Here is a 22,835-nt window from a genome sequence, read left to right on the forward strand (position 1 = left end):
CCAAAAACAACCCATTAACTAATACCTGGCAAGATGTTGGCCGTTCCTGAGGGTTTTCCTTCAAACACTTTTTAATTAAATTTTCAACTTCAGGCCAGGGGGCACACCCATATTCTTTGACAGGATCTAGAATGTAAAATTAGATAACTTCTTAACCAGCATTTACCATAGTTCTGAGTAACCTTCTTCTTATTTTAAGAATTCATCTAATTTCTTACCAAGCTGCTGTAAGAAATACCACATTCTTAGGTAAAATGTCAGCATGAACAGCTTGGAATTGCTCATCTGCCATTAAATGCTAGAGCGTGAAATGCTATAACCAGAATCCTTTTAATTAAGAGCAGTTAAAGCAAATGGATTTTCCTTTATCTTTTCTTTAATGTCCCTAGTCTGGGACTGAATTGCAGATATATGTGGGCTGTGTTTTGATTAATGCTGACCATTCAAGTGTATGTCACTTCAGTCAATAATCTTTCAAATTCCTRTGAACACTATTCACCACATTTATACTTYWGTRTTTAAGCAGAGTAGATGGAATACAGATGAATTTCCAACAAAACATATAGCAATTAGACAAATGACTCCATATAGTATTTACAAGATATGGAAGTTTAAATTCCCACTCACTGCTTAGAAAATGTATCTTATGATTACAGGTGCTGAAATCTCTAAGAACAAATCACTCATAAATAATGGTGTCTGTATTGCATTTCCTTTTAGTTCATCATAATCCACAGCACATATTCCAGTCCTGCCTTAGAGGYAACATCAGTGATGAATACCTGTATATGAACATACTCAGTGGAGCAAATGACAGGCACTGTTTACTTGTCAGGTCAGCCAGCCCCTCTTTTGGTGGAAATAAATAAAWGATGAGCATGTGCATAGGTGGAAGGAACTGTACTATCTCCAGAAACTTACACTTCAATTATTTTRTAGGGCTCCTAATACAGTCAATACAGCTGCCCTCAAGAAACACTCAGTTATCAGTTCCTGGGATATCCCCTTCAGAAGAGAGTGGGAACTAAGCTTAGAACTGCACTGGTCTCCTGAAGGAGCAGTAAATGCATGAACTCTCTGTCTCTCATAATGGAGAAGTCATGTCAGATTAAGTGATGCTGCTCTTTCCCAGATGGAATGAAACATAAATAAGAACACCARCATGAAGCTTGTAGTGCAATAAAAATTCAACAGCTCTTGACACTTTGGCAGGAGTTGTCTAACACTGAGTTACATTGTCCAGATGATTACATCATGTCCAGCCTGATAGTATGTTCCATCTTCCAGCAGCCAACAATTATGTATTGTAATGCAGTTGGAATATGAAGAATGTTACATTTTTCTAAGTATTCAAGGGTTTTAAAAAAGATTTAAAGACATACAGCTTCTCAATAATGARTATTTTAATGTAATATATCTCAATCAAAGAACAGAATTAGAATTGTCTTTATTTTCATGCACGACGTGCGTTATCACAGTCATTAAGTATCACAGTTGACTCCAGACACGTACTAGAAAGAACCTTCAGCAACACCCCTTTTAGCTGGCCCTGGAYGAAGTTCCAAGTATACATACCCTCYCTTTCTTTACAAAGTGAAACACCTAAATKCTTTCTAAATTGAAATTACAGTGGAACGATAATCAATGTGATTCTGAATATATGTCTATTCCTCACTATTTCAAGATCATATGAAATTAGGAGAAGCTTCTAAAAATTGCTATTATTTAGTCTCTTTCCCTGATCACTGTAAGATACAACATAACCCATAAGGGGTCCAATTTTTGGAAGAGGTAGGACAACTGTTAAAACTTTTAGAAACAAGTCATACCTGGTAACTTTCCTTGTATTGCTAGTTCATCAAATTCATTTGGAAACTTCAAGCCTTCCATTATTCTATCTCCTCCTGTTAAAATGTCATAAAGCAGCAAGCCAAATGAATAAACATCAGCTTGCTGATTGTAAATAACATTTCCTCTGGCAACCTCTGGAGCTCGAAATCCTAAAAATAAATCATTCATTAGTAGTTATGCTTCMTATCAAGATGAAGCCATTTTTATACTTTTAAAAGTAAACAATTATTGATAAAAATGGCACAGGAAGTGCAAGCAAAAACACCAAACTATTTCTGGGCTGGCAATAGCCTGTATTTGGCAGATCTCCAAAAATATCAGCRGTAAGTACAAAGGAAGGGGATAATACATCAGTTACAGAACTCCTGCACCATTTAATATACAGTAATTACTTTATCAATGAATGCTGAAAATCAGGGGCAAGTCTGCAGTCTTTATTCAAGGTCTACCATTTAACATTGAAGTCACACTGAAGCACAATTTAAAAGACCTAAARATACTTTTCAAAGTGATTGAATTATTCAATGCTTTATAATGGATGCTAATATGTTCTCTCTAAAGTCCAGGAACAGTGCAGGTATTTATTGCCTTAAAAAAATTAAGAACCTTGTACATATTACTAAAAATTAAAACAACAAATTTTAGCAGCGTAATTTCAATATCACAATAATCATATTAAAACAAGACAGCAAAAAATTATAATGAATTATTTTAAAACCTTTAAAATACTCCTTGATTCTTCTAAAAGGTGTTAAAACATGAACAGGAGGAAAGGCCAAGAGGCATCACAACTTGTAATAGATTAAGACTCCTTTTTGTGATTTTGACTAGAATATAGATTTGAGTGACTTCTTTCAGACTACATAAAAATATATTAGCTATTATTGGGCATAATGGACTTTAAGTCAAAGCATATTTCCATACCTGGTGTGCCTTCAGAAGTTTTTATTCCCATTCGGCAACAATACTGGGCAATGCCATAGTCAGCTATTTTTGCAATAACAGCTGAATTGGGATATAAGGTAAAGAGCARCACATTGTGAGGCTTTAAATCACGGTAGATGATCATTGCTGAATGCAGGTACCTAGTAAGCAAAAAATATTTATTGAAAGCATTCATAAGTCAGGGATGCATCTATGTTTACACACTGAGTGCATTATTCCCACAACAGTAAATTGTGCTTTCAAACATGAAATATTATGTTAAAAATGTTAAACATCACCAACATGATACAGCCTTTCTGGATAATAACTTCAGAATTGTTCTGAAATACTATTTACTATTTACTACTTACTGTTTACTATTCACATTGCAGTATTTTAGTATCAAGTTTTATACAAAGAGTCACTGATAGTTTGCAAAATGCATCTTAGAACCTTAAGCTTCTTTGATCCCAAGCCCCCCTGCAGGTTTTGTCATTTTAAAGTCACACTGCAATAGCTCCYCTGGTCCATCATGGACTTTCAGAACTAAAGAAATGCACTAAATTAATTACTTTGACATTTCAGTACAAGATCAACACCCACACAGAAATTGCACCCAGAGTCTTGCAATTTCTCTTCTAATATGAGCATCACTCATTAGCTGGAAAAAAAACAGGTAACAAAAGTACATGTTAGGTTTCAGCTCATCAACCATGAAAACACAAGCATTTTTCTGGCAAAGACACAGGAAATATTCTGCTTGGGATGTGAGAGAACAGAAGCTTTTCATTTACTGCATATTGTATTTGAAGCTATATCCTGTTTTCATGGCAGTGCAGAAGTCACATTTACCTTAAGCCATCAGCCACATGTAGAGCTATCCTGTGCTGAAGTGTTCTGGTTAAACTTGCATTGTCTTGTTGAAGCAAACGRTCAAGAGATCCTTTGAGGGCTAATTCCATCACCAGCATCCGGGGACGGATTGCAGCAGCCAGCAAAGAYACCAAACTGGGGTGGTGGAGGTGACAAAGCACTGCAAGCTCCTGTAAATGGTAAAATCAGACAAAATAATGCAAATAGCATAATCACTCTACATCTGAAGTAAACTGAGGAATGTTTTGGAGTGAAGATTTGCAATTTATTTAAACTTTTAAAGCTCTTCTCTAGGGCTGGTATTCCAAGGGCAGCACTACAGAAAAAAGGGCAGTATTTCTTACTTGTCTCAGGAGCCTGAGGGAAGTATGTTTATTGAAAATCTTTACAGCAACCTCTTCTCCACCRTAGGATGCACGGTACACAGATCCAAASCCACCRTCACCTTTTGAACAATAAAATTGAAAAGACCAATATAAACAAAGGGATAACAATCATTTCTCAAAAAAAAAGAAAAAAAAATGAAAGGGTTAAATTTAAAAAATGTATGGATTACCTATTCYATGATCAGTAAACTAAACACATAAAATCAGTGTCCTAGTGCACAAGTTAATGGAAAATTCAAAACTCAGTAATCTGAAATTCAGAATACCTTAAAATAATACATTTCTTCAGAAAAGAAATCTCTAAAATGCTTTTTATATGTTGCAGAAGTGACTTCAATAGAATTGTTTAAATAATCTCTATAAGAAAAACCCACCCTACAAATAGTACTTACCCAAGAGAAATTCAGGAGCTTCATCAAATTCCAAGTCATCATTGTTCAACATAATATTTCTAGGCAAATCAGCCAATATCAGATCAGGAGCAATCTGAGCAATTGGAATGGTCTGCCTTGGTTGATCTGGATTTACCAAAAGGTCACCTAAGCAAAACAAATGAGAAAATTAAAAAAAAATTAAAAAATAGAAGCGTCATTCAACAAGCAATGAAAGGCATGAGGATCTCTGAAAATACATAAGATCAATGTGCCTAAAATTAGATTAATACATGTGTTTTTATATATATGCACAAAGACATACACAACAATTAGGTTTGCCATTCAGATTCTTTGATCTTACATGTTTAAGTATTTTCAAGGTTCTATATATGTAYCAATCAAATGTGAAAAAATTGCCACTATGTAACAACAAACTAACCAAGAGATCATTTTTCTGTCTGTAAAATGAAAAAACATTGTTAGTATATAGAATGCCATATTGAATATTGTCTTTTAGATTACTCTGCTACATGATCCAACCAAAAGATCAYGTATTAGTTTTACTATGTGCTGAATTCAGTTCCAAGTTTGAAGCTGCATTATCAATATTACGACAAAATTATTCTTTCCACTATCACTTGTTTTTATATGACTACAGAGTATATGCAATCTTCTCATATTCTGTACTTATATATACTTGACAGCTCTTACATAAGAAAAACAAGTTGCTTTTGATTTATACTGTAATTATTTCTTATGGAAATAAAACACCTAAATAACATGAAGTACACAAATGTTATAAAGAAGATGTTGCATAGTAAATATGCAATATTGATATACAAGTGTACCTCTACATACCTCAAATGGCATAAATACGTACCTTCTTCAGCCTTCCTAAGTAAGTCATCAAGTAATATTTTTTGGTGTTCTTCWCCATCTTGAAAGCTGTACAGAGCCCATTTCTTCAACAGTGTTTCCCCTTCACCACATACATCTATTTCCAACAAACCTGGAAACCATTCTTCCATAAGAGAATCTATGTGATCCACAACTTGCCCCAAAAGGATGCACCCTTTAAGAAACCAAAAGAGGGAAATTACAGACTCTCAATCTGCCATACTGTTAATTACAAAGTTAAACTCTACATTCCAAAGGCAAAAGCACAACAAACCAAAATGCCAAGCTGCAATCAACCTGGAGCAAAATTCAGGCTCAGRAATAATTAACCTTTTCTGCAAGAAGGTGCTGTAATTTTCAAGAAACTGTCTGGATTGCTGTCAAATACCGCTGACTCCACTAGACAATAAGCTTCAGGAGACCAATTCAAGTAGATGCCTTGTCTCCAGTACATTCTGTTAGGACGAAGAGCTCGCTCTAGAAAACACAAAATTAGATTAAAAATCTGATCTCCAATATGAATGTCAATTTTTAAATATCAAGAATAATTCACGGTACTCTGAATATATAATTATGATTGTAGGATTATACTTACCCAAGTGAAAAACAAAATAAAAGCTACAACCTTGYAGGCAGCATAGGCCCACAAAAGCTAACTGTATGTCAGCTTTGTAAGGTAAGGCATAAGGCATAGCCACAAACTATAAATATTTAATCAGATGGTAARTCATGCAGCAGGTAGGCATTACAGAAATTAGGTACATTCAGGTTCAAGCATAGAATATCTCAGGCAAAATATGTAAAAAAGCTGTGATTTAAATTTTTCCTGTCACACACTCATRAAATAGCAGGATGCAACTGGAATTTAATGCTCAGAAGAAACTTGAATACTAGAACAGCAGGCATTTACAGATGATATTTTTAGAGCACTTGCATGTGAAAGCATGGAATTCTTGGAAAAAAAATAAAAACATAGCCCTTCCTTTGGATAAAAGAAAAGCTTTGAGACTTCTGTGTGGAAGACATCGCCCTTCCTGTATTCTTTGTGGAAGCAAATACTAATATTGCATAAACATAAGGATTTCCTCTGTCTCTAGCATGTGAATGAGATAAATGGACCACTTACAACCTTCACCTTCTTTTGCACAGCACTGTGAAGATCAGCCACTATCYGTTCCTGCATTATTCTAAGTTACAAAAATGACCACTATCTTCTTCTTACATTGGTGAAGTGTTCAGAAATTAACTAAAGCAAAACAATGTTGAGGATTGAAGCTTTAATATGCAGGTGTTGGCATTCAAAGCAAACTTGTACAGTATTCCTTTTGAAGATAAAGATTTGTACCTCTTCCTGATAGCATGTATGGAGATATCTCAAGCAACCTGTTGATCAGCCTGGACCAAAATCCCATTGGAAAGTATGGCATCTCATAAAGCCTGATGATAATTTCTGAATTTTCACAGTGGGGAAGCTCTATAACAGGTCTGTGATCAGACAAACTGAAAGAATAAAAATATTAAGACAKCATTTGATGATGTAATGTATCTGAGCTGACTGATGACATTTCTTATTTTTTATTTAAAATGCATTTTTTCTTAATGAATGMGTGATTCAGACCAACAGGGAAGTAACAGACATTGTATTTGTTTATTCTGTTTGCTTGTGTCWAAGTGAAGTTCTGACTGCAATTTAAACCAAACAGAACCTCACTAAYAATCATTAGATATTGAATGCAAATATGAGAGGAAGGAGTCATTCATAAGGCAGGAAGACATTCAGATAAAATCTTCCTAAGCCAGAGCTTTGAAGGACATAGAAACCTTAATCAGTGCATCCATGAACACCCTCTGTTTGGCAATATAAACATTACTGAACACATTAAGGAAACCTGTAACAGAAGCAGAGAAACTGCTTCAGATAAAACAAAAATACCATATTCAAAGTCATAACACTTTTCTTGTCACCACATTTAATATTTAGACTTTTTCAAGGAGATAYTGCCTCTGTGTAACTTGTCTGTGGTTCTCACTTCAAGCACATAGGTTATAGAAATGTGTTGCTATCTTTGATATTGCAGTAAATATCTGTAATGYTGGCACACTGCTGTGTGAAGCTAAACTATAATCTCCTTGTTGTAGTCTTGAAGCACAGTAACTTTAAAAGAAATATCCTCATAAAATATTTTATCATTTTTAGTTTCCATTTACCCACCATGCTGATCCAACATCTGCTACAAGATCAGTTTAACATGTCTCTTCTGAAAGCATTTACTAAAATGTAGTACACAGAGTAGAGTAGATCATGCTTTCATGTATCAAAGTGCTCTGATGATCAGTGAAACTAGTTAKCCTCACAGGAGGTTTCTATTTTGACCTATTTCTGTGGCTGCCATTTGTGTGTTTAACTCTTTGCTTACCTGCTTGGGATTAGCAGCTGGTCCTCTCCTAATGGCAAAGCAATCTGAAACTTTTCTAGAAGCTTGAAGTATTGTGACATATAGATCTTTGGAAACTTGCTCTTCTTTAGCAGGAATTTTTCCACATCTGAACGCTTTACAATTCCCTTAGGATATTTAGAACAGCCTTCYACTTTCACCATCAGAATCTTTAAAAAAAAGTAAAATAATTTCAGATATACATTCRTCATTAGATTGCCTTTTCCTGATGAACTTTGTTCCCTGAAAATTTTGTTAAAGCCTAATATTTAAGGGAAGGAGGGAGGGAAACAGACACCCCTTCAGTGTAACCAAACAATGCCTGCCAGCATGAAGTCAGCAGTGACAAAATGTAGCCTGTTCAAGTCACTCGTGCGCTATCATTCTTCAGTGGCTCTTTCACTGTGTGTTGTGATCTTCTAGGACTTTTCTCACTCTTAATCCTATCAGTTTTAAAGACTTACAATTTTTCTAACCYATTTCCTGCACTGAAGGAAAGGTGAAGCCTCAGAGTTTAGAACATCTGAATATATATAATAAATTTTGAGAGCGTTCTAGATCAACGTTTCAATGATGATCTCACTTAAGCWGTCAGTCTGCTGCTGTCCCATTCCAACTCCATATCCAATCACTTTCCACTGCCACCTTACCAAGCATACAATGGCACTTCTCCACTTCTTACAGCCTTTAACCCAAAGTTCCAGCTTTCATCTCAACCTGTGGCAACAGGTTGTATTGCAGGATTGCCTTGCATACATAGGGKTTTTCTATTCTACATGTATTCTCGTGTCTGTTACACTTTAAATTATAYTGGACATTACAGTGTAAAAACAGAGAAGCAACGGAGGCAATCAGTTGCCCAGAGAGAGATAGGAAACAGCCAGATCAAAAAAAAAGTGGGCTCTGAAAAAATTCTAGATCGTGAAATGATGCAGAAATGGTGAAGAAGAAACACTGGTAAGTGATAGTGGCTTTAGACAGGGGAAAATTTACCATGCATATGTACACAATAAGAAATCAGTCTGACCTGTGCCATGATTTTACACAGCCACTTTGGATCTACAAAATACAGATCTCTYAGTTGTAGTGCTGGGTCTTGAAAATGAAGGAGAACACCTGCACAAAGAATACTGAAATTAGCAATGCACTGCTTAAGCTCAATATTAAGCAAAGTAAGCACTTTACTCTGGGCTGTTTTTCTTATGTGACTTGGCATAAACAATTTGAATAATAAATACAGCTATTTTTATGTCAATATCTCAGAACAGTAGAATGCAAGCAAGGTTTGTTCAGCTTTACCTTTATTTGCAGACTTTTTGTTRGATTTTAAATCTGACTTACTTTTTTGCTAAGCTCTGTGTGGTTTATTATTTAATCTTASGAAGTCAGTACTGCACTGAGAAAAGCCATTACATGTACTCCTGTCACCATTATTCTACTGGAGCTATTGGAGCAATTGTATCTTTCTTCAGCAACTTTACTGTCTAACCAGAAGGACAATGTTCTCAAGGTAAGAGATAGCAAGAGATACAAACTGTTACAGTAGTGATCCTTCATGTCATGGAATTCCCTTCCTCACAATGTGGTTTAAGAAACGAATGTTACCCAGCTTAGACACTTCAGCTCATCATTTTGTGGCAACCTTGGAAAGGACTCAAAAATGTGGACAGATCTGTCAGCTGCAGATTTGCAACAAAGTGCTAACAAACACACATTGAGAATTTTACCTGATTCATTCAGAAAGTGAATCGCGTGAGGGAGTTCATTTTCATCCAATTGTAACTGGCTTTCTTGGACCAGCTCCAGTAAGCGTTTCTGATCGATCACAGGAAATTCCACTGGGACATTTTTACGTTCCAGCAAAATTCTCTTTTCCAGCTCCAGGTAGCTGTCAGGAATTAGCTGACCAACCACTGGTTGATCTCTGATCTGTAAAATTAGGAAAAATAATCTCAACTGTATTAATTTATTTGTGTGAAATGAAGAAAATAAAACAAGATATGTACATGTCCACTCAGTAGTAGAAGAAAGAAGGAACACGAACATTCTTTTGTTGACTAACATGGCTTCTGAAAGGTAGATGTAACTAATTATTCATTCAGAATTATAATGTCTTTTTAGAAATAATTACTCAGAGAAGAAAATATTTCCATATTACTTGTACATAAAAAATAAWAAATGAGGTCTTCTCAGAAGTCATTATTTCAAAGGGAAGCTTTTTTTCAAAGTAAAAGGAAAATATTCATGTATGAGCAGATGATATCATGTATCTCCAGTTAACGCAAAACAATGGACAAATTAATAAACAAAACTATCCCTCTGGTAATATGTAATATCTGTAGCCATGTCTTTAGGTAAACTGGGGGGAATAGGGTAGCAGCTTGATTCAAGTCTCCACTGCTGGCAGTCAGTGGACAAGAGMAGAGAATGAAATAAATTTAGGCACATTAGTGACACTTAGGGGAAACAGYTGGACGCATTGTGCCTGTTTCCTGAGCCCAAGTTCCTTCCTGGAGACAGCCTTTGATATTTGGCAATCCTAGTATCCAGTCAGGTTTTTCTTTCTCCACAGGTGCTGAGCTACTAACTTTTTTGAGGAMATGGGAAACAACTTTCCCAATATTTACAAACTGGCTTCTAAGCTGTAATCTTTCTCTCACTGATGCACTATTATATTTTTATGTGTCAAAAATCTAATTGGTACCTTGTGCAGATGAAATTAATACCCTGTGTAATTTCAAAGACTTCAGAGCACTGGATGACAACACTGAATATTTAACTCACTTTATTTAACCTCTAAGCAGATACCTTGTAACATTCCTTTCACAAACTGCCTACATAATTGATGGTAATTATCTCATTTCCTTCAGGCCACCTTACATCTGTGTAGAAGTAGTATAAACATCAGTTTCAATCATATTCTTAARGGAAGTGTATGTTAAAGGAACAAGATTTTTCAAAAAGCAGCTATKCAAACACCAGTTCTATTCATGCCTACTGGACGTATGAGAAGTAGAATTAACCCATTTTCCTTGGAGGGGCCACTTCCTTGCATTTAGCAATGCTTTGCTGTTCCTTGCACTGTGGAATGAAGTTAGAGAGAYTTTAGATGTGGATAAACTGCTGTTTCTTCCAAGCAGTAATTCTAAAGAAATTTGAGTTCTGGTATAAGTTCTGCCATTGCTTAGGTAGCAGAGGGCTTCACCTTTTCTCTTTAATGTGTTATGACACTATATATATCACTATATATGACTGATATTATATAAATGAAAGTAAAAAAGTATATTCTTTTTGTTACAGATTGGATCCTGTCTTTCTATAAATTCCATGCCTGGGCTGGTCTCTTCATTTACACTTAGAGCTTCATGCTGTGGCTAAGGAGAGAGTAGGGAATGAGTTGGGATGACTTTGGAGACAACAGAATTGTAAGTGCAGATATTCAAATCTGGCAGGATCACTCAGTYCACAGGATCTTATTTTCCTGCTTTAATTCACTTTCCTCTTTATAGAAATAGTTTCATGCTATGTAAAACTAAATCAGTAAATGGGAAATCAGTTGGTTTTCAGAAACCACAAAATTGTATTTTGTGTCTCCTGAAATCTTGCAATACTTACTGTAATTACATGATGCCACACAACAAACTAAGATTTTAATTAACTTTCTTTATAAGAAAAAAAWGGTTAATTTTAAATTAAATATTTGATTTATGGCCCTAGCACCTGACAACAGGCTGGGATTTTTTTCTAACTTGATTTTTTTAGTAGAAAATCAAATTAAAACCTACTTGGTAATTTTCCTTCATTATTTTGCTGTGGATAACATTTTACAGAAGGCAAGATGACTTTGCGATCACACAAAAATGAATTTAATTATGTATTAATGTTTAAAAATTTATTCACTTAACTAAAACTAGGATGTTTTCAACGTTATAAACAGTATGTAGCTCACCTTGAAGTGAAGACTCTCCTTTATGATGATTTTCCGAAGTCTGATAATGGAATCAGATTCTTCTGTAGCATTCACAAAATGGTAATCCTGGATTGCTGGGAAGCCTCGCTTGTTCAACAGCTCTCTRGTGATTTTACTCATGCAGGCCTTCCGTTGCATTTCATCAGAAACATCCAAATGAGTGCCAACAAGAATGACAGGGGATGTTGAAGCTCGAGCCTGTTAGTGAGATCCACACTGTTGATTAACTCCATAGTGAATGCTTATTTTAGTGTTTTATATTTACATAAAATGTGAGCAATATAGTCAAACATTTGGAGAGAAGTCTATATCTAAACAGAAATATGAAGAAACCAGCTTTTTTTCTAAAAAGGAGTGTGTATCTATATTTCACTCTTTGCAGATTAACACTATTGGCAGTAAAGTAGAGGGATGCTTTTCATTAAGAATATCCAATACAAGGGAAAAGCCAAAAGAAATGGTTCTTTGCCAGCTGTCATTGGAACAGTGTAGCAGTGAAACACCAGTAAGTACTGCATAGCAAAGGAGAACTCATCAGAAATTATCTTCCTTAATACTAATACTGATTACAAATCCATCTCCTATATCACTACACAAGGTGGAAAGAGTGAAGAAAACAAGTTCCATTAACAGGATCAGTAAACAAATGCTTTATGTGAGTGTATAGGCCAGTATTGCTCAGCAACCTACAAAAAAAAAAAGACAAATAATCCTTGCTCACCATGGAATGACTCCTTAAGTGGAGATAAAATCTTAGCAAAAATGAAATACAAACAGGTAGATTCTCAGGTTAGTTCCTTATCATAGCTCTGGAATCATTCCTATTTACAATAGGATACTAAGCATACATTTAATAGCATGTTTCCAAACCTGTATCTAGTCAGTTTTAAATTAGTCAAATTCTGATTCCCCAAAAATTTACACTGGTATAAAAGAAAACTGCAAGTTTAACTCATAATTTCTTTAATACTACTCCTTTCATACTTTCATCAGTCAATTCAAAAGATTGCCAGAACATACAAACTATTCTTTTGCACACCACTTTGTACCATTTTAATTCCAAAATGGTGCTGATGATACCTTTTTATGTCTGTCTAAAAGTATTTTCATATCCAATACAAGATATATTTCAGCTCTTTTTTAATATTACTAYTCTTATTTTCTGAAGAATTTATTTTTTCTTCTTCCTTTGTATAAATATTTGTGGCTAATTTGCTGTCCACCTACAGCTCCCTGGAAAGAAGAATTCTATTCTGTATGGCTTACCTTGATGTTAAAAAGCCATGGCTTCATAGCATCCACCTCTGCTTGTCCTTTGCTGAGATCATAAACAGCAAGATATAAAGCCCTCTGGGTCATAAAATGAGGATGGGTACTGTAAAACTCTTCTTGTCCTAATGGTCAAAAATTTCCATTGTTTACTACTTYCTTGACTAAACATCTTCAGATCACAAAAAGACAACAGAACACTTGTATTCAGGCTACTAATGCACAAATGAAATGAATATTTGCAGCAATTTATCTAAATTGTCAGGAAACCATAATAACTATGAGTTTTAGGAAGGCACCCTGTGGTAGGTCATTGACTGAAGTGCAATATTGAAACATATAAAATGGTTTTAAAACAAGAAGTGTAAGATTTAACTGGATAAACACGGTCACTGACAAGACAACTTAAAAGATCATGATTCTTTTAAAACTCCAACACTGAATTTCTCCCTCACTCCTTGCTTTCCTTTTACCTTCTTGCTTCCCATTCCCCTATGCTTTCAGCAACTTCAAAATAAGTTCACATAATTACGCACTTAAAATCACAACTAAAGCTGGACATCCAGCTTGAATGCTGCTGTACTGTGCTTATGCATTGTGCTGGACTCTATTTAAATAATGATAGACTGCTGTTTAAAAATAATCTTTCTATAGTCTAAAATAGCCCTGGATTTTAGAAGTGCTTCTGTAGTCGCCCAAACTTAAAACATTTTCCTAAAACGTAAGGTTCAAAGACTCCTCCTAAGTGCTCTGTGGTCTGTGACCTTACAAACCTGTGGTACTGTAGAGCCCAGAGAGACACAGACTATAAAAGGCAGAAACAGAGCTGAATGGAAGATTCTTCTGGTGATTACAAGATGTTTCTTACTATGCTGAAATGACTATTCTGAAGTATTATAGTTGAAATGAGTGGTCAGACTACATTAGGTGATGAGAAATTTCTGAGGCTTTATACTAAATTTGAGGGAATAGCTGGTAATTAACAGAATTCACTAATTTAGTTTTTTTTTGCTGTAAGTTTGTGTGATTCTACTGTCCCCAGTTCAAATTACTATAGGCTTACTCTAAGAATAAATAATGCATTACAATGCTAGAAAAGACAACAGCAAAGGAAAATAAACTCATGAAATACCTCCAAAGTCCCACACATTTAATACAAGCTCCTTCTTCATTTTGCCTTTCCCTTGAATGATCCAGTCTTTTACATCAATGCCTACTGTGGCTTTTGGAGAGCCCAATTCCATCCGTTTGCTTTTCATTAGTTGTTGCAGCAAGGTAGTTTTGCCACTGCCAGTGTTTCCAACAATCATSAGCTTCATTCTGTTATAAGGCACAGCCTTCTTCAATCGCTGTTGAAGAAATCTAAAAGAAAAGTTTGAAATACTCACAGAAGTGTATAATAGAGAAAAATACCAACAGAATTCAAAACCAAGGAAAAATATAGAACCATACAATTGTCTTCAAATTTTTGGTATCTGTTTGATACTACTGTTTTTTAACTGCCTACTCTAATTTCTGATTTGAAAGCTAAAGCTGAATTCAGAATGTTTTTTTTTGTTTTGCAATTATCGCAAAATTGTGCTCTGCGCAAAGTGTACTGGGACTACATGAAACATGTTACAAATAATTGGTAAGCACCATTTATTGCACAGTTTATAGAAGCACCAAATTCAAGAGGTAATACTAATATGGTCTAAACCACTCTAGTCTATTTTACATGTGTGTGTGGATATTGTAACCTTCCATCCTGGATTTCACATGACAAACCAGCGTGTCTTTTCAAAACACCACATTATTTTCTCAATGCTTACTGCAAGTCCCAAGAAAGCAGAACAGGAACAATCAAGAACAAAAGGGCAACAAACCTGATAATATCTCTGGCTTTGCATCCCACATGTTTGAAATCTAAATTAAGATGGAGTCCTTCCAAWGGAAGATCCCAGACTTTGGACAGTCTTCCCATTTCATCGGGAAAGAATCTCAAATCAGGATTATGACTTACATCCAGAGARGTCAAGTTCTCTAGGAAGCCAATCTGAGGAGGAATCTAAGTAAAAAACATTGAATTAAATATTAAAAGAAAGAACATTAATATATTAACAATCTAATAAAATTAGGTACTAGTTTTAGTGCTGTAGTTCATTTTTTAAAATAAACAGGCCTAATATCCCACTCTAATAAAAATGGACCTTGTAAGTAATTCATTATACAAACTTAAATGACACATTCCAGGCAGAGAAACTGAATAGAATATAGTGATTTTCATTCACAGAACAAACTATTTGCACTTACATTTCATTTCACTAATACAATGTACAATGGTATGAAAGGTGACATGAATATCAAATGAACATTGGAAAATTGCATTCAATTGAAAAGCAATTTAATTTGCTTTAGGTACAATCTTACCTCCTTTAACTTGTTGTGGGAGAGGTGTAGCTTTTCTAGCCTAGACCATGTACATGCCTTTTCACTCAAATCCAAGACATCTATTTGATTATGATTAAATAACAGCTCCCGTAAATTTGATGACTTCCAGTGCATCGGTCCAGGCAGGYTGACGATCTTGTTTTGGCTTAAATCTACTGATCGCAAACTAAAAACACATAAATAAAAAAAGTGAGAAGTTAGTAAATGACAAAATAAAACCCAGATGAGCTGGAACTGGAAYGGTATTAGTTTTTAATAAATAAGTGGATTAGCTATCAGAAGAGATGGTTTTCTGACTGAAATCTCAATAGAAGCAGGTATGTTTGCAAATACATCTATGTGAAAAAATAACATAGTTCACTTACACCTCTTGAACAAATACACTGTTTATGTYATATGGAACATGAAGCACACAAAAATGCATGTGATACCTTATTGATTTGGCTGAGCTGGGAGATGTAGAACCTGAAGACTGCACTATTTTCAACACATCCATTAAATCTGCTATTGTGAATATTATCATGCTGAATTGTGCAATATCATGTTAATAATCACATGCTCTATGCAAATTTCATTAATGTAAGTTCCYAAATATGTGGATCTGCCCTCTCTATGGTGCCATCAGCACTCACATCTCCCCACACCCATCGGATCATCCCTTTCAAGCACTCTCTCCATTCTAGTGATCTGATTCTAGTGATCTGATAAGTTCAGCAACTTCTACAAAAAAAGCAGAAATTGAATTTTCACATGTATAATGCTTTGAAGGTATAGCAAAATAAATGTCACATGAATTTTTATCACAATTCYTTCTAGAGGAAGTGCTTTTCTTTGAGATGAAATATTTTAAGTTATTTGGGAAGTGAAAAACGAATCTCAATAGCCTTGTGCAAAAGTCTGCAGAACTCAAAACTGAAAAATTGCCAATATATTTTTACTGTTTTGTTCAAGGAATTGTTAATTAATTCTAGTATTCTTGGCAAGAATTATCAGCTTAAACCACCAAGTATTATATTTTCAACAATAGTGATTTGAATCTGAGAMAGAGATTTTCTCAAAATCATGAAGAAAATGTGACTAATTTGTCTTCAGTTAAAAGCTACTAAATTCTGGATTTAACCAGAACTCTTAGTGAGGATTCCCTGAAAATCAGCAAAACATACAGAATTTTCAGCTTAACAACAACAATTTCRTCATCAGATTTTCTTTATCAAGAACTTGACATTAACATCAATAAACAAAAGAATAACTTACTGTGGTAGATGAAGAATTGYTTCTGGAACATCAATAAAACAATTTTGGGATAATTTTAAACTTGTTATGCTGGATGACAAGTCAGGTATTTTTTCTAGAGCAGGAAAAGAGATGAACTATATTATTTTAAAGAATGGTTTAAATTACTGGAGTTTAGACAGACTAAAACGTCAAACTATCATTTTTGTACAAAGGTTGGTACCTTTGTACAAAAGGTACCAAAGGCAGAATTCAAATATATATTTTTTAAAGTTTATTTAAAACTAAACTCCCAAAATTAAGTAATATATTATCTTTTAACAAATTATACATTGTTATCCTTCATCTCCTAGTGGCATTAAACACCAAAATAATATTACTTACACTTTACTGTACTGCCAGTGTACATAAGATTCCCGTGTGACCCAGGATTTGTTGGGTCTTATTCACATAAAAATGAGTCTAATGGTTCAGTTGTGTTTAAAGCAGTTCTACAAGTTACCTTCTGAAATAGCGTGACAATAATTTCAAAATGGAAGATTTTATGTCTTGAAGGAAGAATAAATTCTAATAGTAACTTATTAACTCTCCCAGTATCATTGAAAATCTAACTAATATAATTTGTAATTTGCATAGATACAGTAACTTTAATACCTTAGTGTACAATATGCTACATCACTGACACACACTCTGGRTGGACTCAATTCAGCTCCTCAGCACTGGGTTCTAGACAAGGGGATCTGCCCTGTGCTACCTGAGCTGTCTCCACAAGGTTTAAAGATAAAACACAGGAGCTAAGGAAAACCTGCTTTTTCTGGACCAGAAGCTGTAAGGCMAGGGGGATAATTCAGGGCCTCTCAAATGACATCTGCATTCAGGCAACTGAACCAAAGATTCTCTCTTATTCTGAAGATAATCCTATGGTAAATACTTAATTGTAGAATCTTTCAGGTTGGGAAAGACCTCTCAGGCCATAGTGCACAACTGCTAATCCTGCACTGCTGAGTCCACCRCAAAAGGCCTGAAGGCCACATTCACATRTCTTTTAAATATCTCCAGAGATGGTGCAGCCTGTTCTAGTACTTGACATCCCTTTGAGTGAAGAAATTTTCTCTAATACCCAATCTAAACCTCCTCAGGCACAACTTGAGGCCATTTTATCTTGCCCAATTGCCTTGTCTTCTCTTTGAGAGAAGAGACTGACTCCACCTGGCTACACCCTCCTTTCAGRCAGTTGTGAGAGTGCTAAGGTCCCCTCTGAGCCTCCTTTTCTCCAGGATTAACAACCCCAGCTCTCCCAGGTGYTCCTCATGGGACTTGTGCTCCAGACCCTTCACCTGTTCTGCTGCCCTTCCCTGGACTCACTCCAGCCCCTCAATGTCCTTCCTTTAGTGAGGGGCCCAAAAGTAAGCACAGGATTTGAGGTGTGGCCTCACCAGTGCTGAGTACAGGGGGACAATCACTGCCCTGGTMCTACTGGCCACACTGTTTCTGGTACAAGGTAGGATGCATCCATAATTTCAGTACTGTATTTCAGTACAGTATTAAACCTGTATTATTACTAGATTTGCAAGCTAAATCTGAACTGTTTCTTCTGCCTTAAACCTCCCTCAACAGTATGTACAATCCCAAGTACATTCAGTCATTTTTACAGCATCCCCTACAAATGTAAAAACAAGATCATAGCTGAGTCAGATCAGATGACTGGAAGCATACTCYATCCTTCAGTGCTCAAAAGCTGATGCTTAGGAAACTGTATAAACAAAAACAAATACATGTGGTATTGCTCTTCTTCRTTCTCCCAAGACTCCAAATGCTGGTGGCAGAGGAATATTATGACATGGAATAGTTTCCAGAAGGTGAATCCTATTTTCACAGATACTTACCAAGAACATTCATCCTGGCATTGAACTGCTCCAGTTTTGTACAGCCCATGAAGATATTCTCAGCAAGGGATGAAATATTATTCTTACTAATGTTTAAAATTTTCAGTTCTTTCAAGCATAGGGGTGAACATAAACATGAAATTTTGTTTCTGTAATAACAACAAGAAAAAAGATAATCCATGTTTTATTTAGAAGCAATTAGGTAAAAGGTGAGAGTGTTGATCTGACAATGTCATCCTTACGCCACTAAAACAAAAAGAAGGCTTTATCTATGTAAAGACTGACCAGTCAGCAAAAACACTAGTACATGTGGCAACATGAAATAACATAAGTGATAATAAGATCAGTTTAACTAATTTGGAGAGTAAGTGTCAAAATGTATTGCAAGGTGTAATTTTCTGATTACATACTGATTTCTGATTACATACATTTTCTGATTACATCCCATGCAAAGAGGATTGTTGCATTTGTGAGGGGTCATGTGTACTAAAGATACGTGCTTGCAGGATCATAATTAAAGAATTATTATCAACCTAAATTTTTTTTTTAAAGAGGATTCCATATATGGAATACAATTCAAGATAAGTATATAACTTTATGAACAATRTATTCTAGGAGAAGAAGACCAGAAAGAGGGAAAAACAAAAGACCTGAAAATATAGGAATAAAAGATCCATGCAGCACTGATTTGCCAGGGTAGGATTACTAACTGTAGTTCACCATYTTATTATGAACTATAGGGAATGAACTACGAACTGTAGGAAACGAATGAGACAGTCTCTGCAGAGAGCTCTACAGAGCTATCACCAATAKCATTCTTAAGAATTCCATACAGGTATGAATTATCTCACTAATACGACAATAATTGCCGGCAAACAAAAAGCTACATGTATTCTATGTTTCTGTAAGTTAAATCATATCCATACCAATACCTAAAATTCCATTAATACTACTTCCAGAAAARCTTTTGGGCATATGAAATACAATGCAAACTGGATTGTTTATAGAGAAAACCTGACTGAGTATCAGACTACACAACCCTGTGGATTAACAGTATGATAGCAGAGAGATACTGAACTACAACATATTTAGCATATTACTGGAACAGCAATGCTATCAGATTCTATCGAGGCCCAAAGACATTTGCAAATCTTGTACTTTGCAATACAACAATGAAAATTGTAGCAATTTACACATCTGGAAGACAATGTCAGTGTTTCAGTTGTGATTAAACAATCCATGCTATATGAGTCATCATTCTGCATGACCAATCTATTATTTCTTAYTACATTTCTTATGCTACAGGCCATTTACTCATGCTACTCACCCTTCCAGCAAGAGCTGCTCCAGATTTTCAGCAACACTTGTAAGAAATTCGGGAGTGCACACCAGCTGATTGTATGAAAGGTTAAGGTGCTTTAGAGTTGGACATCTGAGGCATGGATCCAAAGCAAAGGAAGGTCCAATGTCATTTCGAGAGATATCAAGATTTGCAATACAATTCATTTTCAGTAAGTAAGTTGGGAAGGAAGTAAATCGGTTACTGTGCAAATCCAAGTAAGTCAAGCACTTCAAGTTCTGAAAGAAAAATACATTTTTWAAAGGTTAAAGGAAAATATTAATTTATATGTTTATAATTGATTTATATTGTAATACAATTTATTAATTTATTTCTATTTAGCTCACAAAGAAAACTAGCAGAAAATAGCAATCATATCAATACAATTTGCAATATTTCCATCACAAAATAAAGCACAGGGCMTTATTCAAAAATAATTAGCTCCATTTCTTACAATTTAAGATATTAATTGCATACTTAGTTCCATTTCCATTACAATGCTACTTAATAGCACACACCTTAAAGCATTTCTCTGCAGTAACAACTTAAAACAATTCCATGAAAACACTTCTATTTCTTATGAACATAAATCCACTGAATGAAAACTGAGTGAATGTATGAAGCATGCAAAAATATACACCCATAATCTTGAGTAATATTGTTATGGATAAATTATTATAATACATATGGATTACATTATTAGAGAGAAACAATTTATTTTAACTAATTTCAACATGTATTACATAAAATTAKGCAGAATTACTTCACACAGTTGTTGTGGAATGTTTGTAAGAGCATTCTGGTGGAGCTCCAGTTTCTCAAGGTGTTCCAGATGACAAGTTAAGCAGCTATTCTGGCTGATGGCATCAATATTCTCCAGCTCATTTGATGACAGGTCTAGTGATTTAATATATTCTTTGTCTGAGATCAATGAAGAAAGACTGTCTGATGGTCTTATATGTGATGACAATTTTGAGATGCCTTCTATTAAAACAAAAAAGTGAAAATATAATGATTTAATTTATCACTTAGATAAAATTACAATCAATCAGTTTGGGATCTAAAGACGCAGAAGAGAGTGAATGTTTGGCTACTGGTTACAAATCTGTAGAGAATTCTATTAAGACATGGAAATTTATAAGACAGTAGGGAAGGGGAAGGAATGGATGCTTACGCACAGCATAACAGAAGGAAATTTTGAAAGCTTATAAGGGTATTCATGAAATTCCGTTGCCTACATAAATTATTTGTGGAGTCCAGAAGATAAAACTCCCTATACATGCATTATTTGTACTTCACTGCAGTATTTCCAAAATGTATCCTCCTCTTAAACAAATGGGTAATCTGTTTGAAATCTTTGCATGCTGTGCTTGTGAAAGCAYTAAGGATGAAAAATCTGTTATATACCTAAAATTGTGTATTTTACTTACTCRGAGGTTCATCTGAGAGCAAGAATTTTCGTCTTTGTTTCATTAATGGTTCATAATCTGAGCCAGGTCCCTGCAAAATCCAACAGAAAAACCATTCAGGAAYATGTGCATGTTCTGAAAGGATCCAAATTCAGTCAATCTCTTTTTACTGTGGTTTCTTTTTATCAGAGCTCATAGGGAGAGCACAAAGAAATGGTATGAACTCAAAATAGGTCAATAGGTCATATCTATATGAAACATATTGTTCCATGCAATATGAAAGACGTAAAGTGTAATGGAAATAGTGGATTTTTGGCAATCTAGAATGACTTTCACTAGGGTGGAGTAATAGGATGCAGCAGAATATTACAGAACATAATTTTCTCAAGGAAAGGCAGTCTCTCCAGTTTTCCTTTATAGTCAACGAAAGAGATATGCTCCCTTCAAAGGAACTTGACTTCAATTCCACCMATTTGTCCTCTTTTGTCTTCTTAGGGAATCAGTGTCTCTCCACTGATTGTTGCTGAAGATCAGCTTCACTAAGGGRAAGTTAAGTCTCTGTGAATGGGCCCATAATCCCTGTATTTCCATTTGAACACCAGASTGGAAGTTTGAACAAATTAAAAGAGTGTCTACTTTTTAGTGATCATAAATTTTTACTGACACAAACTCATCTGTAAAGTGTACCACAAGAGAAAGAAATGCTGAATGGAAACAGTGAGACAAAGCCCATATGGTTACATGACCTTTCCTAACAACTGGTTATTAAAATTTTGCAGTAGGCAATGCAGATGGACTTTAAAGCCTGGAATGAGMAAGGATCTGACTTACCACAGAGTAGGAATGTCGTGGCAAAGTGGGAGAACTTCTYTGACTTGCCATTTCTCTGTAATATAAATCAGCAACTGCAATGGAGTTGGACTTCTTTTTTGTAAAGAGTGAACCTTCACTTCCTTGAACACAGGAGGAGAAATAGGTAAGAAAATGTATTTAAAGATGAGGSTCAGAATTCAACTGTAATACAGATGCAAAGGAGAGATGAATTTTGAAAGCACCAATACTGGCAGGATCTCACTGGTCAGTTATGTGTGWAATAGGCCAAGAATGTTATCAGTGTGTTTTAGAGCATACGGGCCATAGTAACCTGACATTCTTCAAGTAGGACCTGCAGGTGATTGCAGGACCTCCACTGATGATTTATGATTTAAAATTTCCATTGGGTTTGGATTATTATATCTATTTCATAACACATCTTTCTGCTACTTCAGTGTAAATAACTTTATAAAATAGAAAAGAGTTGTATTTCAATAGATAAATTTGCACTYGCACATTTATTGAGAATGAAACATCTAATGCCACTCTGAATTTGGTGATTCAGGAGACATTTGGTGTCATTTTCTGGAGACATTTGATGTCCCTCTTCTCAAAGCTACTTTCAGAACTCCTAAAATTGCTCCCACATTTTTTTATGATGACAACTTTTCCACATKGGACAATAAATAGACCTACAGAAATGAAAAGTGGTGCTGATTGATAAACTGAAAAAAACAAAACAGAAC

General features: G+C 35.1%; 1 protein-coding gene across 1 annotated transcript in view; it reads right to left on the reverse strand.

Annotated features, from left to right (window-relative positions):
- Positions 1-22,835, reverse strand: part of LRRK2 (leucine rich repeat kinase 2) — a 62,654-nt gene that overhangs the window by 11,985 nt on the left and 27,834 nt on the right. Inside the window, exons 21-43 of the mRNA XM_057370045.1 lie at positions 22,108-22,229; positions 21,298-21,367; positions 20,631-20,851; positions 19,856-20,106; positions 18,529-18,677; positions 16,664-16,757; positions 15,389-15,575; positions 14,845-15,026; positions 14,112-14,341; positions 12,977-13,104; positions 11,690-11,908; positions 9,468-9,669; positions 8,768-8,856; positions 7,723-7,910; positions 6,651-6,805; positions 5,636-5,782; positions 5,289-5,480; positions 4,427-4,573; positions 3,993-4,093; positions 3,628-3,818; positions 2,776-2,936; positions 1,830-2,000; positions 26-126 (exon numbers count right to left, since the gene is read on the reverse strand). Coding sequence (XP_057226028.1) covers positions 26-126; positions 1,830-2,000; positions 2,776-2,936; positions 3,628-3,818; positions 3,993-4,093; positions 4,427-4,573; positions 5,289-5,480; positions 5,636-5,782; positions 6,651-6,805; positions 7,723-7,910; positions 8,768-8,856; positions 9,468-9,669; positions 11,690-11,908; positions 12,977-13,104; positions 14,112-14,341; positions 14,845-15,026; positions 15,389-15,575; positions 16,664-16,757; positions 18,529-18,677; positions 19,856-20,106; positions 20,631-20,851; positions 21,298-21,367; positions 22,108-22,229 — 3,698 coding nt within the window. The remainder of the gene's footprint in view (positions 1-25; positions 127-1,829; positions 2,001-2,775; positions 2,937-3,627; positions 3,819-3,992; positions 4,094-4,426; positions 4,574-5,288; positions 5,481-5,635; positions 5,783-6,650; positions 6,806-7,722; positions 7,911-8,767; positions 8,857-9,467; positions 9,670-11,689; positions 11,909-12,976; positions 13,105-14,111; positions 14,342-14,844; positions 15,027-15,388; positions 15,576-16,663; positions 16,758-18,528; positions 18,678-19,855; positions 20,107-20,630; positions 20,852-21,297; positions 21,368-22,107; positions 22,230-22,835) is intronic.

This window comes from Malurus melanocephalus, unplaced genomic scaffold (genome assembly GCF_030028575.1).
Source record: "Malurus melanocephalus ecotype Western Australia unplaced genomic scaffold, MMel_1.1 scaffold_118, whole genome shotgun sequence".
Classification (NCBI taxonomy): Eukaryota; Metazoa; Chordata; class Aves; order Passeriformes; family Maluridae; genus Malurus; species Malurus melanocephalus.